General features: G+C 38.8%; 1 protein-coding gene and 1 long non-coding RNA gene across 9 annotated transcripts in view; both read right to left on the reverse strand.

Moving 5' to 3' along the window:
* The window catches only part of WAPL (WAPL cohesin release factor), a 102,166-nt gene that overhangs the window by 59,130 nt on the left and 20,900 nt on the right, over window positions 1-22,136 (reverse strand). For 6 of the 8 annotated variants that reach the window (XM_032266947.1, XM_032266941.1, XM_032266944.1 and 3 more), the window contains 2 exons: window positions 17,597-18,622; window positions 15,107-15,225 (listed from right to left, as the gene is read on the reverse strand). In XM_032266947.1, the coding sequence (XP_032122838.1) occupies window positions 15,107-15,225; window positions 17,597-18,622 (1,145 nt within the window). The remainder of the gene's footprint in view (window positions 1-15,106; window positions 15,226-17,596; window positions 18,623-22,136) is intronic. The other 2 variants (XM_032266945.1, XM_032266943.1) reach the window with 1 other exon arrangement.
* LOC116542159 lies at window positions 7,383-8,037 on the reverse strand. Its single transcript, XR_004265096.1, has 2 exons — window positions 7,777-8,037; window positions 7,383-7,455 (listed from the first exon to the last, which is right to left on the reverse strand). It is a non-coding gene; the product is annotated as an uncharacterized LOC116542159 (long non-coding RNA).

Consider the following 22,136-nt stretch of genomic DNA (forward strand, 5'->3'; position numbering starts at 1 on the left):
AAAAAAAAAAAAAAAAAAAAAAAGAGTATAGCATATAGAATTAAGTACAGTTTGTAACACTTGACAATGACTAGTAACAATAACATAGTTACTGGTTTACATATTTACTGCACTGTATTTTTAACCATGTTAGAGTATACTCCTACATGTAAAAGGAAAAAAAGTTCATTGTAAAACAGCTTTAGACAGGTCCTTCAGGAGTTATTCCAGAAGAAGGCTGACATCATAGGAGACGACAGCTCCATTCATGTTATAGCCTTTGAAGACCTTGCAGTGGGGCAAAAGATGGAGGTGGAAGACAGTGAGAATGATGACCTTGACCCTGGGAAGGCCTAGGCTAGTGTGGTCTTAGTTTTTAATAAAAAAAAATGATTTTTTTTTTTTTTGAGACAGTCTTGCTCTGTTGTCCAGGCTGGAATACAGTGGCGTGATCTCAGCTCCTGCCACCATGCCCAGCTAATTTCTGTATTTTTAGCAGAGATGGATTTTCACCATGTTGGCCAGACTGTTTTCAATCTCCTGACCTCAGGTGATCCACCTGCCTCGACCTCCCAAAGTGCTGGGATTACAGGCATGAGAGCCACCATGCTGAGGCAACAAAGAAGTTTTTAAAGTAAAATTAAAAATAATTTTTAAAATAGAAAAAAGCTTACAGTAAAGATATACAGAATGAAAATATTTTTGTACATAGTACAGTGTGTTCAAGCTAAATGTTTTAACAATAGCCAAAAAGTTTTAAAGAAATTAAATAAACCCCATGTCTACAAGAAATAACAAATATGAGCAGAGTGTAATGTTGTCCACCTGTAGTCCTAGCTACTAGGGAGGTTAAGGTGGGAGGATCAATTGAGCCCAGGAGGTTGAGGCTGCAATGAGCAGTGATCACATCACCGTACTCCAACCTGGATGACAGACTGTCTCAAAACAAAAAGCAAAAAAAGAAAGCAAAACAAAAAAGCCATTACAGTAAGCTGAGGCTAATTATCATTGAATAAAAGTATTGTCTTATAACTTTAGTGCAGCATACGTGTACAGTGTTTATAAAGTCTACAGTAACGTCCTAGGCTTTCACATTCACTCACTGACTCCCCACAGCAACTTGCAATCCTGCAAGCTCCATTCACGGTTAAGTGTCCTATATCAGTATACAATTTTTATATGTATTTTTACTGTACCTTTTCTATGTTTAGATACACAAACACTTACCTTTGGGTTACAATTGTCTACAACATTCAGTACAGCAACATGCCAGGAGCAACAGGCTACCCCATATAGCGTGAGTGGTAGGCTATCTCATCTAGCTTTGTGTAAGTACACTAATTGTGCAACAATGAAATCGCCTAATGATACAGTTCTCAGAATGTATCCCTGTTAAGCAATGTGTGATTGTAGTACAAAATGGAAAAACAAGTGAAATTCCTAAACACCCTAACATACACACAGGCACACATGCGTGCGCATAATTAATTCCCTCTCTGACCATCCCCCACCCCAGCCAACTGTCAAATGGATGCCAGTGCCTTCCAGCTCTTGATAACCTACGGCCACATTTTCTCATTTCAAGCCTCATTTCCTGCGAAATAAGTTAGAGTAAAATACTTTGAACTTTCAAACTTTAAAGGCACCTACATTAAAGAAAATGAGATTAGGCTGGGTGTGGCGGCTTACACCTGTAATCCCAGCACTTTGGGAGAAAGGCAGGTGGATCAGTTGAGATCAGGAGTTCAATACCAGCCTGGCCAACATGATAAAACTCCATTTCTACTAAAAATACAAAATTAGCCCTAGAACATGATGGCACCTGTCTATAGTATTAGCTACTCAGGAAGCTGAGGCAATAGAATCACTTGAACCCAAAAGGCAGAGACTCTGCAGTGAGCCAAAATTGCGCCACGGTACTCTAGCTGGGCAGCAAAGCAAAACTCTGCATCCAAAAAAAAAAAAAAAAAAATAGTACTTTAGTTCCATATTAAAATCCTTCCAGAATAAAGTATTAAAGAAAAAAAAAAGCACAAGAATTGGATCACAGAGAGAAAATAAATTACATTTTCATAAGTCTTTTTGACTTAGTAAAGTCAAAAAAGGAAGATATATAAGGAAGATAAATGCTTCTGGTTTGGAACAAACACATTGAGGAAATACTAAGAGTGCTCAAAATTCCAGTAGGAAAAACAATTCTGCCTTTTTAAGACACTCTTCTTATTCCATTTTGTATCCCTAGCACAGAAGAAGTCATGTAATAAACGCTAAATAAAAACAATGATGGAAAAAAGGCCAACTAAAACTAACTCCCTCTCTTCCATACCCAGGCCCAGCCAGAACCTACTCAGCTTCAACAACTCTTTGGATCACCGACCCAGGAGATGTAAATGAATGGCAGTAGCTATTAACTTCCATACTTTTGCCAGTTTCCCTCACCACCAAGCCAATTGCTACAGTCTTTTTTCAGGCTTCATATCAATTAAGATCTCAGGTTTCTAGTACTTGAGAATATAGTGGATCTCACAATACCACATGATGACTGGATCTGAAGATGGTCAGTGAGTCCTCAAACATAGAACAATGGTAACACTAGGTAAAACTCTTCTGACAGATATATGTTATTACATGAGAGTGAGTTCTAACTGCTAAAGGAAGATACTGTGTGAAAGAAACATTTTGTTTTTGGGTGAGATGTAGGAGCACTTGCCCTTTAAAGTTAAGATTTTGCTAGTAAGTTGACAACCTGTATAAACTCATTTTATAAAACAAAAAAATTAAGTTTATCAAACTATAAAGCTATGCCTTATTTTAAAATGCAGGTTTATATAACATTCTAAAACAACTAAATATGTAACCATGATTTATGCTGATAAATTTTAATTGCCCAGATGCCCACTATCCAGTGTCATATTGAAGGACAGATGGGAAGAAAAAAATAAGTCCAGAATGTTCCTTAAAGAGTTAGACAAAAGATAGTGCCAGGAGGGCACAGTTTTAAACCACAGGGGAATGATAAAAGTAAAGGTATGGGCTGGGCACCATGGTTTATGCTTGTAATCCCATCACTTGGGAAGCCAACACCAGCAGATGGCTAGAGCTCAGGAGCCTGAGACTAGCCTGGGAAAAACGGTGAAATCCCATCTCTACAAAAAAATACAAAAAATTAGCCAGGTGCAGTGGTGTGCGTCCCAGCTACTTGAGATGCTGAAGCAAGAGAATCATTGAGCCCAAGAAGTTGAGGCTACAGTGAGACATGATCGCACCATTGCACTCCAGCCTGGGTGAGAGGAATGAAACCCAGTCTCAACAACAACAAAAAGAATGAAAGTAAAGGTACAAATATTTGAGAATTGAAACTGAGACTGACATTATGGTTAGTTTCATCAATGATCCAGCAGCAGTCTTAAAAGCAAAACAAGATGGCCAACATCCCAGGTAAAACACAACCAATCCTGCAAGCTGAAAACCTGTATAGTCAGGCTAACTATACAGACAATGAACGCTTACAAGCAGGGAAGACAGGCAGCAGCTGAATAAAAATGTAGATATCAAACCATAAGCAAGGCAAGCAGAGGACACAATCTATCCACACAAATATGACAGATACAAATAATGGCATGTAGGGAAGCCGTAGCCAGAAATCAGAAACCAGATGACATTTCATGAATGAAAGCACCAAGAATTGCTCCATGATCAAAACCTTACCTAGAAACAACAGGTACTTAAATCCAGGTATGTTTCAACCCAATCTATCAAATTCTATCTTTATTTTTCTCACCAGCAAATGACAACTTTTCTGAATCATCATTTCAACTATGTTCTTACTAGAAGTTTTCTTCACCCTTCTCATCTTCTTTCTGGACATGTATGCCTAGAGCCAGCCCTCAATCTGGATATTAACAACTTCTCTATATTCCTGGGAGATGTCAAAGAAAATTCTCACAGACAAGTATGCTTAAGAGTTAATGCTTTCTAACACAAGGTAGAGGGGCAGGGAGAGGGAAGGGGGGGCCTCTTGGCCAGACTCTGTCAGCAGTAGTAAAGTGAGGAAGATGGCCGGCGTAGTCAAGAAATTGGTTACATACATGAGGATTGAGAAAATAAGAACACATGTGGAGGATAAGGGAAACCAGATTTCTCTTGGTGAAGAGAAGTGAAATATGGCAAATGACAAGTCTAGCATAAAACATAGTATTGGACTAGAATCAGAAATATTAGTGTGAACTCATGGTTCTAAACATACATAGAGGCCGGGTGGGTGGCTCAGGCCTGTTATTCTAGCACTTTGGGAGGCTGGGGTGGGTTAATCACCTGAGGTAAGGAGTTCGAGATCAGCCTGGCCAACATGGCAAAACCCTGTCTCTACTAAAAATACAAAAAAGCCATACGTGGTGGCACACGCCTGTAATCCCAGCTACTCGGGAAGCTGAGGGAGGAGAATCGCTTGAATCCAGGAAGTGGAGGTTGCAGTGAGCCGAGATTGCACCACTGCACTCCAGCCTTGGCGACAGGAGCAAGACTCCATCTCAAAAAAAAAAAAAAAAATTACATAGAATGATCATGAAATAGGCATGTGTCTGACTATGAAAGAATATATGCATATTTTTACATGTTTCCTAGCTGTCTACTCAAAGAGGGCCTAGAAGCAATGACACTTCAGAAGAAATAACCATACCAAATAGTGAGCAACAACTCTCTGTTGCCAGGCCGGAGTGCAGTGGCACAATCTTGGCTCACTGCAACCTCCACCTCCCCGGGTTCAAACAATTCTCCAGCCTCAGCTTCCTGAGTAGCTGGGATTACAGGCACCCACCACCGTGTGTGGCTAATTTTTGTATTTTTTAGTAGAGATGGGGTTTCGCCACCTTGGCCAGGATGGTCTTGATCTCTTGACCTTGTAATCTGCCTGCCTTGGCCTCCCAAAAGTGCTGGGATTACAGGTGTGAGTCACTGTTCCCAGCCTAAAAATACATATATACATTCTAACATACATGGAGGGGAAGAAAAGATCCACCTTACAATAGAAGGCCAAATACTAGTAACTGTAGAACAAATGCTATAATTAGGACATCACATTTGGCAACCAATGTTGTAAAAACTGACTCAGGCAAGAATCAATGCTAAAACTAGGGGATCAAAGTCTAATCAAGAAAGGTGATGAACGTGATAGATACAGTATTTACCAAGTGATCAGTTAACATTAATAGTAATAGTACAAACAGATATTGAGTACCACCTGATGGGACACAGCAAGAAAATGGCATCTCCTTTGTACTGCCATCAAAACTGTGTAACATAAATCAAATCATGAGAAAGCATCAAACACAAACTAAAGGATATTGGACAAAATAACTGGCCTCAGCTCTCCCAAAGACGTAACAGCCATGAAAAGTCCAGGAAACACAGATCCCATGGCAGACTGAAGGAGAGTAGAGACTTGTGCCAACTAAACATAACATGTGATTCTGGATTAGATCATGGGTTCTTTGTTTAGCAGATGTGGGGGTATGGTTTAGTTGTTTTGCTATAAAGAACATTACTGGAAAAACAACTGAAATTTGAATCGGATCTGTGGATTAGACAACGGATTACATCAATGTTTGATGGGTATGCTGTGGCAATATAGTGAAGTGCTCTTGTTTTTAGAAGGTACAAACTAGGTATTTCGGAGTAATGGGCATCATATCTGAACTATCAAGTCACACACACATATACATACATCAATGGAAGAAGGATGCATTTCACCCTCCAGGGGACATTCGGCAATGTCTAAAGACATTTTGGGTTGTAACAACCAGGAAAGGCGGGGAGGGGTGCTACTGACAATTAGTGGATAGAGGCCAGGGATGTTGCTGAATATCCTCCAGTATACAGGGCCAGCCTTCAAAACAAGAATTATTCAGTCCAAAATATCAATAGTGCTCAGGCTGAAAAACTATGATATAGGAGGAGGAAAACTCTTATCACTCTAAGTCACGGACTACCTCTTTACCACTTGGAAATGGGGCCACTGATATCCTTAAATCTAATCAGATTAGAGAACCAGAAAATCCAGATACTCCCACTGACTACTAACTACACAAGGGTGTTTCTACTATAACAGAGAATGAGCCAGACACAATGGCTCTTGCCTGTACTTCCAGCACTTCAGAACGCCGAAGAGAGCAGATCACCTGAGCCCAGGAGTTCAAGACCAGCCTGGGCAATATAATAAGACCTCATCAGTACAAAAATTAGCAAGTGTGGTGTCGTGTGACTGTAGTCCCAGCTACAGGCACTAGCTACCCTCAGGAGGCTGAGATGCAATGAGCCATGTCATGCCACTACACTCCAGCTTAGGCAACAAAGCGAGACCATGTTTCAGAGACCATGTTTCAAACAAAAACAGGGACTGGAATGACTGCTGAGAACATTTCCTATATCCACCTAACTGGCCGCCTTTTTTCCTCCTGGTACGTGCAAGATAACTTATGTAAAACTTCCTTGGAGAACTGAGCTTTCCATTAATCCTAATTTCTCATATATAAACAAATTTGTGTCATCTAAATAAGTAAGCCTCTTCTGGGAATAAAATGCTAGGGCTACACATAAGATCCTGCTCCTGGTTAAGTGGTAAAACCAACTGAAGTTGGCTCCTAAAAGTTGTGTTTATTCTAGTTTTGTTTCTAAGTAGGTTTTGTGAGAATTCATTTATATTTACTATATGTCTTTTAAATTAGAAAATATTTTTGGCCAGGCGCGGTGGCTCATGCCTGTATCCCAGCACTTTCGGAGGCTGAGGCGGGTGGCTTACTTGAGGCCAGGAGTTCAAGACCAGCCTGCCCAACATAGTGAAACCCTGTCTCCATTAAAAATACAAAAGAAAAAAAAAAATTAGCCAGGCATGGTGGTGGACATTTGTAATCCCAGCCACTTGGGAGGCTGAGGCAGGAGAATCGCTTGAAACCGGGAGGCAGAGGTTGCAATAAGTCGAGATCACACCATTGCAATCCAGCCTGGGCAACAAAAGCAAAAACTCCATTACCAAAAAAAAAAAAAAAGAAAGAAAGAAAAGAAAAGAAAAGAAAGAAAATATAAATATTTTTTATTTTGTATGTCCTTGTAGATTTTGCCTGCAGTTCATACTTTGAAATGGTCACCCAGTAGTGTCTTATCTAGCATTGTCTAAATCTGAGCATCATACGGTGGAATCAAACTTCAGTAGGAAACCACGAGTTATTAATACATTTTCCATTCAAATACTAATTTCAGAAGAAAACATAAGCTATTATTCTTAATAGGGCTAATCTGAATTAATCTGCCTTTATGTTTGGGGAAAAAATAGCTGAGACATTGCATGAAAGATGTTGTGGGATATATGTTGATCTTTTGGCCCCATTTGTTAATTACCTATTTGAACATTGTCCTGTTCTATTGTTAGTTTTCTTCATCATTTACTGTATAGTCAGCTTTTAAATTTCTGTAATATGAGACCTTTCTCTATCTTTTTTTTTTTTTTTTTTTTTTTAGACGGAGTTTCACTCATGTTACCCAGGCTGGAGTGCAATGGCGCGATCTCGGCTCACCGTAACCTCCGCCCCCTGGGTTCAGGCAATTCTCCTGCCTCAGCCTCCTGAGTAGCTGGGATTACAGGCACGCGCCACCATGCCCAGCTAATGTTTTGTATTTTTAGTAGAGACGGGGTTTCACCATGTTGACCAGGATGGTCTCGATCTCTTGACCTCGTGATCCACCCGCCTCGGCCTCCCAAAGTGCTGGGATTACAGGCTTGAGCCACCGTGCCCGGCCAGAGACCTTTCTCTATCTTTTAAATTATTGTTATCTAAAGTTAATAAATCCAGATTATATGTTTCTTACACTTGGGCAACATTAAAATGAATAAAGGCTTTGCCTTGAAAAAAAAAAAAAAGTTAGGGCTACTATGTTAAAACATAGCTTGTTAAGACACAGCTTTGGCTGGATGCGGTGGCTCACCCATGTAATCCCGGTACTTTGGAAGGTCAAGGTGGGCAAATCACTTGAGGTCAGCAGTTCAAGACCAGCCTGGCAAACAGGTAAAACCCCATCTCTACTAAAAATATAAAAATTAGTTGGGCATTGTGGTACACGTCTGTAATCCCAGCTACTCAGAAGGCCAAGGCAGGAGAATTGCTTGTACCCAGGAGGCAGAGGTTGCAGTGAGCCAAGATCATGACACTGCACTGCTGCCTGGGGGACAGGGTGAGACTCCATCTCAAAAAGACACAGCTTTACTCATATTACATTTTTCAAATAAGCTCAGTCTCATAGCCCTTTTTGTTTTATAAATTAGCAATAATTTTCTTAATTTTCTCTGATACTATCACGTTGCATCCATCAACAGTAAATAGGTCTGCTGCTGACTCAGTTGCCATGACCTGATTTACTTTACACCAGACAGATTCCTTTGTAATTAGGTCAAGTACATGTACACTGCTGCCTTCTAAGTTATGTTAGTAACAAAGAAATTAGTCCAATATTAAGTTCAAAACTAAAAAAACAGAACACAAATAGGTACAAATGAACTCAACTGAACACAGAATTAACATAAGCAGACAATATAAAAATCATTTCAACTAATTTTAACACACTAACACGGCTGTTCATTCTAAGTAAACTATAATCTAAAGACAAAACAAATTACAAAGAAATTAAAATTCACTCAATATATTTATTGCTCGTATTATTGGAATTATAATTTTTATATATATGTATGCTGTAGGATAAAGCAAGTAAATACACAATTCTGTAATGCTAAATTTGAAATAAAACTATCAATAATATAAACTCATGGTTCATTTTTCAACGTATTTCCCAACTCTATCCAAAGAAAGAGCCTAGAAGTGATGAACACACTCAGCACTCAGATCTTGGTTTCTAAGTACTAATGTCCACAAAAATGACCAAGGTTCCTAGAAAAACAGATGATTCCATAACTTAAACAGAGAATCTACAAGATGAGACTAAGCCATCTTATGGTACCGAAGGCAAGGGAAGTGCTCAAAGATGATAGGTTAATTCAAAAGGATACAAGAGACAGCTTTAAATGGTTCACATTGGCCAAATTTGAAACAACTTCAACTTAAAAAAAAAAAAAAAAGGCAAAATCAACTATAAAACATTTAGTAAATATTTATTTTTATTGCATATATTTAACATATGCAAGATGTTTTGATATACACAGTGATTACTACAAGCAAGCAAATTAACATATCCATCGCTTTCCATAGTTTACCCTGTGTGTGTGTTAAAAGCACCTACATCTACTACTCTCTTAGAAAATATCCTATATATATTATTAACTACAGGCCTCCTACTATATATCAGATAGCCACATTTATTCATCCTACAAAACTGCAAGTATGTACTATCTAACCAACACTGCCCTATTTCCTCCCCCTCCTCATCCCTGGTAACCACCATTCTATTCTGTTTCTACGTCTTCCAACTATTTTTAGTTTGATACAAAAATGAGACCATGAAGTTTTTAATATTATTTGTGTCTGAGTTATTTAACTTAGCATAATGTCAGTAAGTAAAACTGTTATCCAATAAGCAAAAATTACTGAATCTATAGATGAGGACAGTGGGAAGAAGAAGGGAAGGTGAAGAGAGATGAAGGTTCCTCTTTACAAAATTCCAGCTATTAAATGTGTAAGAAATAACGATTAGAAAATTCATCGTTCTATAACTCGAGCAATAAATGATGTAGATAAAGCTCAACAATGGATACAAAAATATGAGGTAAGATAGTAATGTGGAATAGGGCATGCACGTGGTGCCAGACTAGCACTCTGAAGTTTACTACTAAATTATAAAAGGAGAAATGTATTTTTATTTTGGAAAGAGCTGGTGATCACAACCTTAACTAGGTGGTCAAACAATGATAAGAGTGGAATAATCAGATGTCACGAAACTTCTGATGTAAAGCATCATACAAAATGCAACTGCTGAAATAGTCTTACCACCCGGACCCCAAAAAAACAGTCTAACCTAAATTTAATCCAACTTCTAGACTTAAATTCCAGAACTTTAATACAGTGAGGCAACACTAGGAAACAATCAGATAAATTCTGAATGTAGAACTTTCTGTATCCTGGGCTCTTAAAAAAAATATCAGGGCCAAGGGAAATTTTTTTCAAAGGAGGGGACTCTTCAAAACTAAGAGAGACATAACTAAATGATTATGGTTTACAAAAAAAACCATGAAGACATTTTGAAGATGAGAAAAACTGAATACACAGTGATTATCAGATTTTATCAAAGAATTACTAGGAATTTACATAAGTGTTACATAACTACAGGTACGAGGCCTTTTTCTTAAGAAATTCAGGCAACTTACTTTTCAAATAAGACCGTATATATGTTTGATATAATAAGTATTACACATTATACAATAAATACATAAAGCGAAGAGACCATGTACAATTATGGTTAAAATGTTAACTGCAAAGCAATCTAGGCAGAGGGATATGGGTATTCATTTTACTGCTTTTTCACATTTTCTGCATATTTCAAATTTTCATTTATTTATTTATTTTTAAGAGACAGGGTATCACTCTGTTGCCCAGGTTGGAGTGAAATGCTGTGATCATCGCTCACTGCAGCCTTGAACTCCTGGGTTCAAGTGACCTTCCTGCCTCAGCCTCCCAATTACCTGGGACCACAAACAAGTCACCATGCCCAACCACATTTTTTTTTTAAGAGATGGGGCTGCCAGGCGCGGTGGCTCACGCCTGTAAATCTCAGCACTTTGGGAGGCGGAGGTGGATGGATAACGAGGTCAGGAGTTCGAGACCAGCATAAACAAGATGGTGAAACCTTGTCTCTACTAAAAATACAAAAATTAGCTGGGTGCAGTGGCAGGTGCCTGTAATACCAGCTACTCGAGGGGCTGAGGCAGGAGAATTGCTTGAACCTGGGAGGAGGAGGTTGCAGTGAGCTGAGATTACACCACTGCGCTCTGTAGCCTGGGCGACAGAGTAAGACTCCATCTCAAAAAAAAAAAAAAAAAAGACAGGACCAGGCGCATTGGCTCACACCTGTAATCCCAACACTTTGGGTGGCCGAGGCAGGCAGGAGTTCAAGACCAGACTGGCCAACATGATGAAACCCCGTCTCTACTAAAAATACAAAACATTGGCCAGGCATGGGATGCTCGCCTGTAGTCCCAGCTACTCAGGAGGCTGAAACAGGAGAATTGCTTGTGCCTGGGAGACAGAGGTTACAACAAACTGAGATCATGCCACTGCACTCCAGCCTGGGCAACAGAGCAAGACTATGTCTCAAAAACTTTTTTAGGCCAGGCGCAGTGCCTCACGCCTGTAATCCCAGCACTTTGGGAGGCCGAGATGGGCAGATCACAAGGTCAGGGATCAAGACCATCCTGGCTAACACAGTGAAACCTCATCTCCACTAAAAATACAAAAAATTAGCCAGAGTGGTAGTATACACTTGTAGTCCCAGCTATTCAGGAGGCTGAGGCAGGAAAATCACCTAAACCTGGGAGGCAGAGGTTGCAGTGAGCTAAGATCGCACCACTGAACTTCAGCCTGGGAAACAGAGCGAGACACTGTTTTTTAAAAAAAAAAAAAAAAAATTAAAAAAATCAAAAGATGTTATTTGGCTTTTTTACTGCACTGACATTCACATGGATGGGTAAAATTGCTGGTGCCTTGTCATGAATAAAGGTAGGATCTCTGAACTGCTACATACTATGTAGCAGTCAAAAAGTAAAATGTCAGTTTCACTTAAAGCCCTTAATGAAGGAAAAAAATGATTAATTTTATTAAATCTCTACCACTGAATATACTAATAATTTCTGTGACAAAGCAAGTATGCATAAAACGCTGCTGCTGCATGCAAAGCATAGTGGTTGTATGGAGGGAAAAAACACCACTGTTTAAGTTGCAAGCCAAACTAACTACTTTTTTCTCAAACATCATTCTTTTTTGAGACAGAGTCTAACTCCATCGTCAGGCTGGAGTGCAGGGGCGCGATCTCAGCGCACTGCAACCTCCGCCTCCCGGGTTCAAGCAATTCTCCTGCCTCAGTCTCCTGAGTAGCTGGAACTACAGGCACATATCACCACATCCAGCTAATTTTTTGTATTTTTAGTAGAGAGAGGGTTTCACCATGTTGGCCAGGATGGTCTCAAGCTCTTGACCTCATGATCCACCTGCCTTGGACTCCCAAAGTGCTGGGATTACTGGCATAAGCCACCATAGCTGGCCTCAAGCATCATTCTTTACTGGAAAGATTGACAAACTATGCTGATTCAAATGTGGGAATGTGGCAGGTATTTTCTCAAAAACAAACAGTAAATCTGTCACTGCCCGTTGTTTTCCTTGAAGTATATGTTTCCAATTAAAAAAAAAAAAATTGAACTTTCAAGCAAAAATGACTTTTAAAGAACTTATATTGGCCGGGTGCGGTGGCTCACGCCTGTAATCCTAGCACTTTGAGAGGCCAAGGTGGGTGGATCACCTGAAGTCAGGAGTTTAAGACCAGCCTGGCCATGGTGAAACCCCGTCTTTCAAAAAAAAAAAAAAAAAGAACTTATATCTACCACCGTTAACTTGACAGATTCCCAGTACTTACAAACTTTTCTGAATTTGGCAGTGGTATTAATGTGTTTTTTTTTTTTTGATACTGTATAATGAAATGGGTCATCATTTGAAAGATGTGCATAATTTATTGTTACCAGTATTTTGCAAGTGACTAGTGTATGATGTTACAAAGCATGTATGGGTAAATACCCATTCAAAATGCAAGACAAAGCAACAGATCTTAATATAATGGTATAAAAGGTTACTGGCATGGTTTTAGATTCCAAGTTGCAACTACGAAACTCCCATTTCTTGAGTTCTGGGGTAGTACTCTATATATAAGAATATCCAAAATTACCTGAAAAGGCTATTAAAATACAACGACACATCACTGTGAAGTCATAGAGTTTTATAGAAATTCAAAGTCTCAGCTAAGCACCTGGGAGTGCAAAAGCATAACACAATGACAGTGAAAAGATCTCCAAATGGGCTCTTTAGGTAAAAGAAGAAAAATCAAAAATAAGGGCATAAAAATTGAACACATTCATTCTTTAGTTACTTAAAAGCAATTCAATCTACAAGAATAAAAGTTACTGACAACCTCTAATTGTAACTTTAAAGAACAAAATACTGAAACAAGCTCTTTAAGGAATGTTTTACAAAAAAGGTGAAGTCAAACAAATCATTCTCAATACCTACGCTGGACCATATTACACTTTGGGAGGCCAAGGCAGGCAGATAGTCTGAGCCTAGGAGTTGAAGACCAGCCTGGGCAACAAAGTGAAACCCCATCTCTACAAAAAATACAAAAGTTAGCAAGGTGTCGTGGTGCACACCTATAGTCCCAGTTATTCAGGAGTCTGAGGTAGGAGGATCACCTGAGCCCGGGGAGGTCAAGGCTGCCCTGAACCATGATCATGCAACTGCATGCACTCCAGCCTGGGTGGGAGTGAGGCCATCTCAAAACAAAAAAGGAGGAGGAATAAAATTTGCCCTAACCTTATGCCATATACAAAAAGTAACTTAAAATAGAACAAAAACCTAAACTCTTGGAAGAAAACACAGACGAAAAGTTATGTTATCACTCGATCTGGCAACAATTTCTCAGATATGACACCAAAAGCACAGACAACAAAAGAAAATTTAAAGTGTTTTTACATCAAAGGACAGTATCAAGACAGTGAAAAACTAACAGAATAGCAGAAAATATTTCTAAATCACATAACTGGTAAGGATTAACACACTACTACAACTCAATAAAAACAAAAAAACTCAATTCAAAAATGGGCAAACTGCCAGACGTGGTGGCTCATGCCTGTAATCCCAAAACTTTGGAAGACCAAGGCAGATGGATCACCTGAGGTCAGCAGGTCGAGACTAGCCGGATGAACATGGTGAAACGCCATCTCTACTAAAAATACAAAATTAGCCAGGCATGGTGTCACATGCCTGTAATCCCAGCTACTTGGGAGGCTGAGGCAGGAGAATCGCTTAAACCAGGAGGAGGAGGGTTGCAGTGAGCCAAGATGGTACCATTGCACTCCTGCCTAGGTAACAAGAGCAAAACTCCACCTCAAAACAAAAAACCAAAAATGTGCAAAGGACTTGGACATTTCTTCAAAAACAGCCAATAAGCACATAAAACATGTTCAACATCACTAATCATTAGTAAAGTGCAAATTAAACCACAATGAGATACCACTTCACACCTATTAGGCTATGATCAAAAAACACAAATAGAAGTGTTGGTAAGGATATGAAGAAACTAGAGCCCTCGTACACTGCTGGTAGCAATGTTAAAGCGGTTGCAGCCACCACAGAGAACAGTTTGGCAGCTCCTCAAAAAGTTATAGGCCTACCATATTAATCCAGGAAATCCACCCCTAGGTATATATCCAAAAGAACTGAAAGCAGAGACTCAAACAGAGAGATCTGTATGCCAATCTTCACAGCAGCATCATTCACACAGTAGCCAAAAGGTGAGAACAATGCAAGTGTCCAGCAACAGATGAATAAACAAAATGTGGAAGGTGTGGGAGTGTGGCGGTGTGGGGATGTGTGTCACACACAATGGAATATTATTCATATATATATATATATAAAACTCAAATACAATGGAATTTTATTCAGCCATAAAAAGGAGTGAAATTTTGATATACAGTAACAGACAGATGTACTTTAGAAACATCAGGCTTAGTGAAATAAATCAGACACAAAAGGACAAATATTGTATGATTCTACTTACACAAGATAGTTAGAAAAGGCACATTCCTAGAGATAGAGTAGAATAGTGTTGACTAGGCGTGGGGTGGGTTATTGGTTAATGGGTACAGCGTTTTTGTTGGATATGATAAAAAAGTTTTGGGTATAGATAATTAACATTGTGAAAGTAATGCCAATAACTTGTACACTTGAGAATGGTTTAAAAAATAAGTGTATTTTACAATTTTTAAAAAATGCTTACATTTGAAAAAATGACTTACATATATCCTTTGAAAGACAGTTGAGCCCTCCAATAACAAATAAATAATAAAAATCACTGATAGTGCTTTACTTACCCGTTTGGGGCCACTAAAAATCTTTCTGGTGTTTTCTTTTGATTTATCTCCTTGTTTATTTATGGGTTTCTTCACACTTTCAGGCACACCAGGCAAGTCCTCTGTAAAATCCAAGTTTTCTGAAATGGTAACCAAAACTATCTAGCTTACTAATATTTCAAATTACCTACCAGACAACCCATGAAGATTAAATACATATGAATGAATGAAAATGGGAATTAAAGAATAAAGGTATCAGAGCACCACAGAGCTGACAACTCCCCAGAATAAGAAGTTTCATTCTGCCATTCTTCTCCCTTCCTGCTTGTCCCTTCCATAAGAGAATTCATAAACCTGGTTGTTGTCTATGTGTTCTAGTCCTACTTTATGTTAAATGGCAAAATTAAATCTTTTCCAAAATAATTTTCTTACTTTCAAGAGGTCACATAACTGCTGGATATCTATGGATACTGACACTAGTTTATATACACACAAAACATCATGCAGTATCCACCTGTAGCATTTTTTAGGAACTTTAAATCCACTAAATCATGTTGGCTTTCAAAGAATGCCTGTTGGCAACTATAAAAGCCTCACTTAAACACCAGAAAAGGAGGACAGTTACCCTTGGCAAGAGATTTAAAATGACCTACTACAACAAAGTTTAATGATTTCTCGGTCTTCAAACACAACCGAAGAATCAGCTTATTTCCCAACTGGTTAAAAATATGTATCTTTATCTAAGCTAAACAAAAAAAGGAAAATAGGAATACTTTTCTCTATCCCAATGCTTAAAATTTTTTGCTCTTCCACATATGGTATGAAGACTGAAATTTCAACTTTCGGTAGATCAACCAAATGGCCTCTAATTTTCAAATGTTATTTATTATCTACTTTAAGTTTCCCAAAGGGAGTCTAATTTCACATTTTAAAGCTTTAAAAGTTTTACTACCCAAGGTATAAATTTCAGCCACAGATTTTCAATTGCAGACTAGGATAATTTGCTATCCAAGTCAGAATAAAAGCTAAGTAAACTGCCGCAGGACAAGGGGACTGGTATTGTACAGCAGCATTTATCATTCTCCTGAGGAACCAAACATCTAGCTATTCTGCCTAGCCAGATATCAAGAGACTACAGTAACGCTGCTGCAAACTTCCACTATCCAGAAAGGATTCAAAGATAACACTGGATGTATTCCTTTGGGGATGGGGTGGGGCAGGGGTGAGCCCCCTAGGGGTACTCCTGTGTATGTCTAGTTTTGAAGAATGGAACAAAACTATTGTTAGACCAAATAAAGCAAAATGGTAGATAATCTCAAGAATGACTTATACTCTACAAGATAATCTATATTTTAAAATACTATTATAATTCCAATTTACCATAATGACACTTCTGTGGCCCTATCAGGACAAAAGCTTTACTTAACAGGTAAACCAATCCAGAAAAACTGTATTTGGTTAAGAAACCATGTATCCCAAAGGCTTTCACAAATTCTTCCTCACTAGACAGTCAATCCACTTCATAAAGTCCTTGTAAGGTAATGACTTAATTATAGCAGAGCTAACCTATTTCTTTTGTCTGTCTCTCACAGTGGAGACTGAACTCCTAGAGGACCTTTAGTCATTACTGGGTCTACAATCTCCCACAAATTAAATTTCCACAGCTAAGAGTGAATGCATACTTACCTGACACTTTTCAATTTTACTGAACCAACCTAAGAGGGTTTGAGGATATTTTGAATGTTTATTAGTTTCAATTCAACCACAAAGGGTTTTTTAATTCTAATCTTCTGTTATTTCCCTCATTATAACCATCTGTTATCAGTATAGTTCCAAAGGTCCAAAATCTAACCTATGTCTTCACTGCATTTGGATTTGTCAAAGTGAAAACATGATGATGTTTGGTGCCCCTGCCCGATATACCTATATGCTTTAAAATTCTCAAGTGCTAAAGGTTAAAATAAAACTTAAATATGAAGACTCTCCAATTTACAAATTGGTTCCTTACAAGCTGGGACATGATCATTAACACTTAAAATGCTGTACTTCTGGATAAGGTAATTTGTGGTTCTCAATAGGTACTTTTAATAAATATAACAACCTAAAATTGAGTATCTAGGAAGAAACAATGTAGCTGTTGATTTAACCCTGAAAAGCACACTTAAAGTAGTCCCCCTGCCATCAATAGGCGATACATGCCAGTCCCTAGTAGATGCTTGAAACCATGGAATAGTACACCAAAAACTGTATGTACTATGTTTTTCCATACACATACCTATAATAAAGTTTAATTTATAAATCAAGCACAGTAAGAGATTAATAACTAAGAATAAAACAGAATCATTATAACAATATTCTATAATAAAAGTTACATGAATGAGGACTTTCTTCTTATACTGTACTCACCTATTTTCAGAATGTGGTTGATCTTGGGTAACTGAAACCACAGAAAGTGAAACTGTGGATACGAGGGGACTACTGTACTTATTATATATTTTTTTAAGTTCTTACCTGCATTATTAGTACCAGACTGACTGTCCTGGGAGTTATCATTGCTTTCTGGGGGAGGCTGCAAGGAGGGTGATGGAGCCGTTTTAGTTCTTTTTTTGCTTGTCTTTCTTTCCACTTGACAATCTTCATCTTCATCATCTTCGCTTTCACTGAGATCATCAAAGCCAAAATATTTAATTTTGTAATTGGAACTTCCTGAACCTCCTTCATCACCTCCTGTCTCATGATCTTCAAAACCAAAAAATTCAAGTTTAACATCCTTTTTGGATTTAGTATTACTAGGTCGAAATCTAGTAGTGGTCTTAGAAGTTGCAATATCTGCCTTTTTTCTGAGACGACCAGCTTCTCCCAAATCTGCAGGAGTGGATGCAGTGAATTCATCCATGCTGCGTTCCATAGTATCCTGTATAGTAACATTACAAACTGACAAGCAAGATGGATGTAAAACAGTATAATCTCTAGTCCGTCCAACTGTCCCTCTAAAACTGGTCCCACAACTTACACTGCCTTTCTTTGCCTGATTCAGGCCATCTTTACTCGATTCACTGTTTGCTTTGGCTAAGGCCTGACTGGTGCCATCCATCAGCTTATCAAAATTTGATGCTCCTTGGGAAGATTTCGCTTTATTGGCCCTACAGTACGTCCTACAATTGGTTGGCCTAAGAACACTTTGTACAACATCATCCTCAATGGCTTCATTCAGATTTTCCAATCGATTTTTAAAATCGTCATCCTTCATCTCCAAAAGGGAATCACTATCCAAACTTAAAATACAGTCTTCTGATCTGATATCTTCAAAATCATTATCCCATTCATATAAACCAGTTCTTACAGATCCCTTGATTGGAGATATTTCTGATGGTGATTCTGGCCTTTTCCCAAACTGGGAGTTCCAAGTATCATTTGTTTCCTTGATTTCAGAAGCCACTGTAGTTTCTGCACTGGGCTTCTTAGTACTGTCGTCAGCATTTTTATGAATATGGTGACTGTTCTTTTCATGTTCTTCATGAAAATTCTCTACTTTATCTGTAAAAATAAGTCAAAGGATAAAAACATGAGTGGTATCAATATAAAAGTTAATAAATAACAGATATATGGTTAATCAACAGTATATGATCAATCTTGAAAGAACTGTAATTATTTTAAGTTGTGAAGAAATTAACGTTTAAATATCAGACATTTCCTCTCCTACCTTTTCAGTATATAGCTCTCATGTCTTCTACTGACTTTTCCTCAGGCAACCAAGTCCCTTAAAATCGTAAACTCACAAGAAATTTCAGCAGGGTTAAGCAACTGAATCCAATCAGAATGGCATATAAATGACTCAGCCAAATCTTCTTAGGGGTATTATGGGCTTTTCAAATAAAGATGCTTAAATTAAAACATATTTAGTAAAACCTAAACCAATTGAACAGTTAATAAAAACCTTCCACTAGCGTTGGTATATCTGGGATAGGGCTGCCCATAAGGTATGTTAGTTCTATCTAGAAGCCTGTCCACAGGATCAGGTTTCTCTAGCTATTTCTGCTCTTTTTTCTAATCCTAAAAGCCATAAAGCCTCAAGGAACTTTTAGCAGTAGTTCTGGTATATCAGTTAAATGGTTAACAGTGGCTATTTATGCATATCAGCCAGTAATAAATCCTTAACCTGACTATGCACCTTGTATGTGGAGAATTCATTTTTGTTGCCTTCAATTTTTACTATCAGAAACATTCTTTTAACCTTTCCAAATGAGATACAAATATGATTCCAACTGGTATTATGATTAATTCCCTCAGTACTTATAGAAAAACACTGGCAAAATGTATACCTATGCCAAGCAATAAAATTACTTCCACAAAATACATCTACATTTATGAAAAGCTATTTACAAATCTCAGTATCATCAAATACAGGTGAGAGGGATGCTTTACATGGACAGATTCACTGTATACTTTTTTTTTTTTTTTTTTAAAGGCTAGTCAAGTGAAGCAGTGGGAGTCACCGTATACTTTTTAATGCTACCCCAACAGGTTTTCTTCCCTAAGACAGGGTCTCACTCTGTCACCCATATTGGAATACAGTGGTGTGATCAAGGCTCACTGCAGCCTCGGAGACCTCCAGGCCTCAAGTGATCCTCCCATTTCAGCCTCCCGAGTAGCTGGAATTACAGGTATGCACCACCACACCTAGTTTGTTTGTCTGTTTATTTAACAGATGGGGTCTCACTATGGTGCCTAGGCCGGTACTGAACTCCTGGGCTCAAGCAATCCTCCTGCCTCGACCTCCCAAAGTGCTACCATTACTGGCATGAGCCACCTTGCCCAGCCTCCCATAGGTTTTAATATAATTTAACAGGTTAAGATTTGGTAATATCTTTTAAAACTAAAAATGTACATGTGAAAGAAATGGACTTAAGTCTTGAAGCCAGCAGTTTCATTTATAAGTATTTAGAAATAACAAGAAACTCACTACAATACTGTTTCCTGGTTTTTGCTTTCATAAATACAAATACCAATCAATAAAGAACTAATTAAATTACAACATACCCACACACCTGAATACTATGTAGTTGTTAAAAAGAACGAGGCAGTTCTACATTGTTTATACTGTATTGTCTATTCAAAAGCCAAAACATAAAAACTTCGAAAATTACACATTAAATACCTTAAAGTGTATTTTTTTGAGGTCCTTATCTGTTAAGTATATTTATGAATGAAATAAAACATCTAGAATTTGCTTTGGTGAGGACAAAAATAAAACAAGACTGGCTGGATGCACTGGCTCACACCTGTAATACTAGCACTTTGGGAGGACGAGGCAGGTGGAACACGAGGTCAAGAGTTTGAGACCAGCCTAACCAACATGGTGAAACCCTGTCTCTACTAAAAATACAAAAATTAGCTGGGCATGGTGGCACATGCCTGTAACTCCAGCTACTCAGGAGGCTGAGGCAGAAGAATCGCTTGAACCTGGGAGGCGGAGGTTGGAGTGAGCTGAGATCGTGCAACTGCACTCCAGCCTGGGTGACACAGCAAGACTCTGTCTCCACAAAAAAAAAAGAAACAAGACTGGCAACGAAATTATGTTTGTTGAAGCTGGAGACATAAATAGATACACACACACACACACACACACACACACACATATATATAGAGAGAGAGGGTAAGAGAGAGAGAAAGAGAGAAACAGAGAGAGAGATTTTCTAGAAATATACACAAAAATGTATACATCTGTATAATGTGTACCAGGTCTATACACACAAATACATACATACTTCCTTCACCTTTCTTAAAAGTACATGAAGATGGCTGGGCGCGGTGGCTCACACCTGTAATCCAAGCACTTTGGAGGCCAAGTGGGCAGATCACCTGAGGTCGGGAGCTCAAGACCAGCCTGACCAACATGGTGAAACCCCATCTTAAAAAAAAATAAAATAAAAAAAGAAAGAAAAGAAAATGAAGATATTTCTTTGACTACTTACCAAACCCATCATTACACAGATGAGAAAAGGAGACCCAGAGAAGCTAATGCCTGCCAAGGTGGCCAATTAAACCAATAGCCAAAAGAGACTTCATAAAAAGACCCATACCAAGCTGTATTACACTACCTCTAGCGGTGGCTGCTAAAAACTGAAATGCTAGGTAGCTCACGCCTGTAATCCCAACACTTTGGGAGGTTGAGGCGGGTGGGTCACCTGAGATCGGGAGTTCAAGACCAGCCTGGCCAACATGGTGAAACCCCATCTCTACTAAAAATACAAAAATTAGTCAGGCATGGTGACAGTTGCCTGTAATCCCAGCTACTCAGGAGGCTGAGGCAGGAGAATCGCTTGAACCCAGGAGGCAGAGCTTGCGGTGAGCCCGGATAAAAGCAAGACTTCCTCTCCAAAACAAAACAAGAATACAAACATAGACATACATGCTGTGCCTATTAAAAATTGTGTAAAAAACTGTTAACAATGTTTGTTTCAGTATAAGGGAATTTACTTTTCACTGCTAATAAGGGCATTTGGCTAGTCATCAGAGGCACCTAGAAAGCCACAGAAAAAACACAGGACATCTTAGGTGAGCAAATCTTTACTCAAAGATTTAAAGGTAAAAATTATTTTTTAAAACAGTTAAGGCGCCGGGTGCGGTGGCTCACGCCTGTAATCCTAGCACTTTGGGAGGCCAAGGTGGGTGGATCACGAGGTCAAGAGATCGACACCAACCTGGTCAACATGGTGAAACCCCGTCTCTACTAAAAATACAAAAAATTAGCTGGGTATGGTGGTGCATGCCTGTAATCCCAGCTACTCAGGAGGCTGAGGCAGGATAATTGCCTGAACCCAGGAGGCGGAGGTTGCGGTGAGCCGAGATCGCGCCATCGCACTCAAGCCTGGGTAACAAGAGCGAAACTCCCTCTCAAAAAAAAAAACTGTTAAGGCCAGGTGCTGTGGCTCACGCCTGTAATCTTGGCACTTTGGGAGGCTGGGGTGAGCAGATTACTTGAGGTCAATAGTTTGAGACCAGCCTGGCCAACATGGTGAAATCCCATCTCTACTAACAATACAAAAAT

The sequence above is a fragment of the Sapajus apella genome, unplaced genomic scaffold (genome assembly GCF_009761245.1).
Source record: "Sapajus apella isolate SASKATOON/1434 unplaced genomic scaffold, GSC_monkey_1.0 scaffold163, whole genome shotgun sequence".
Taxonomy (NCBI): domain Eukaryota; kingdom Metazoa; phylum Chordata; class Mammalia; order Primates; family Cebidae; genus Sapajus; species Sapajus apella.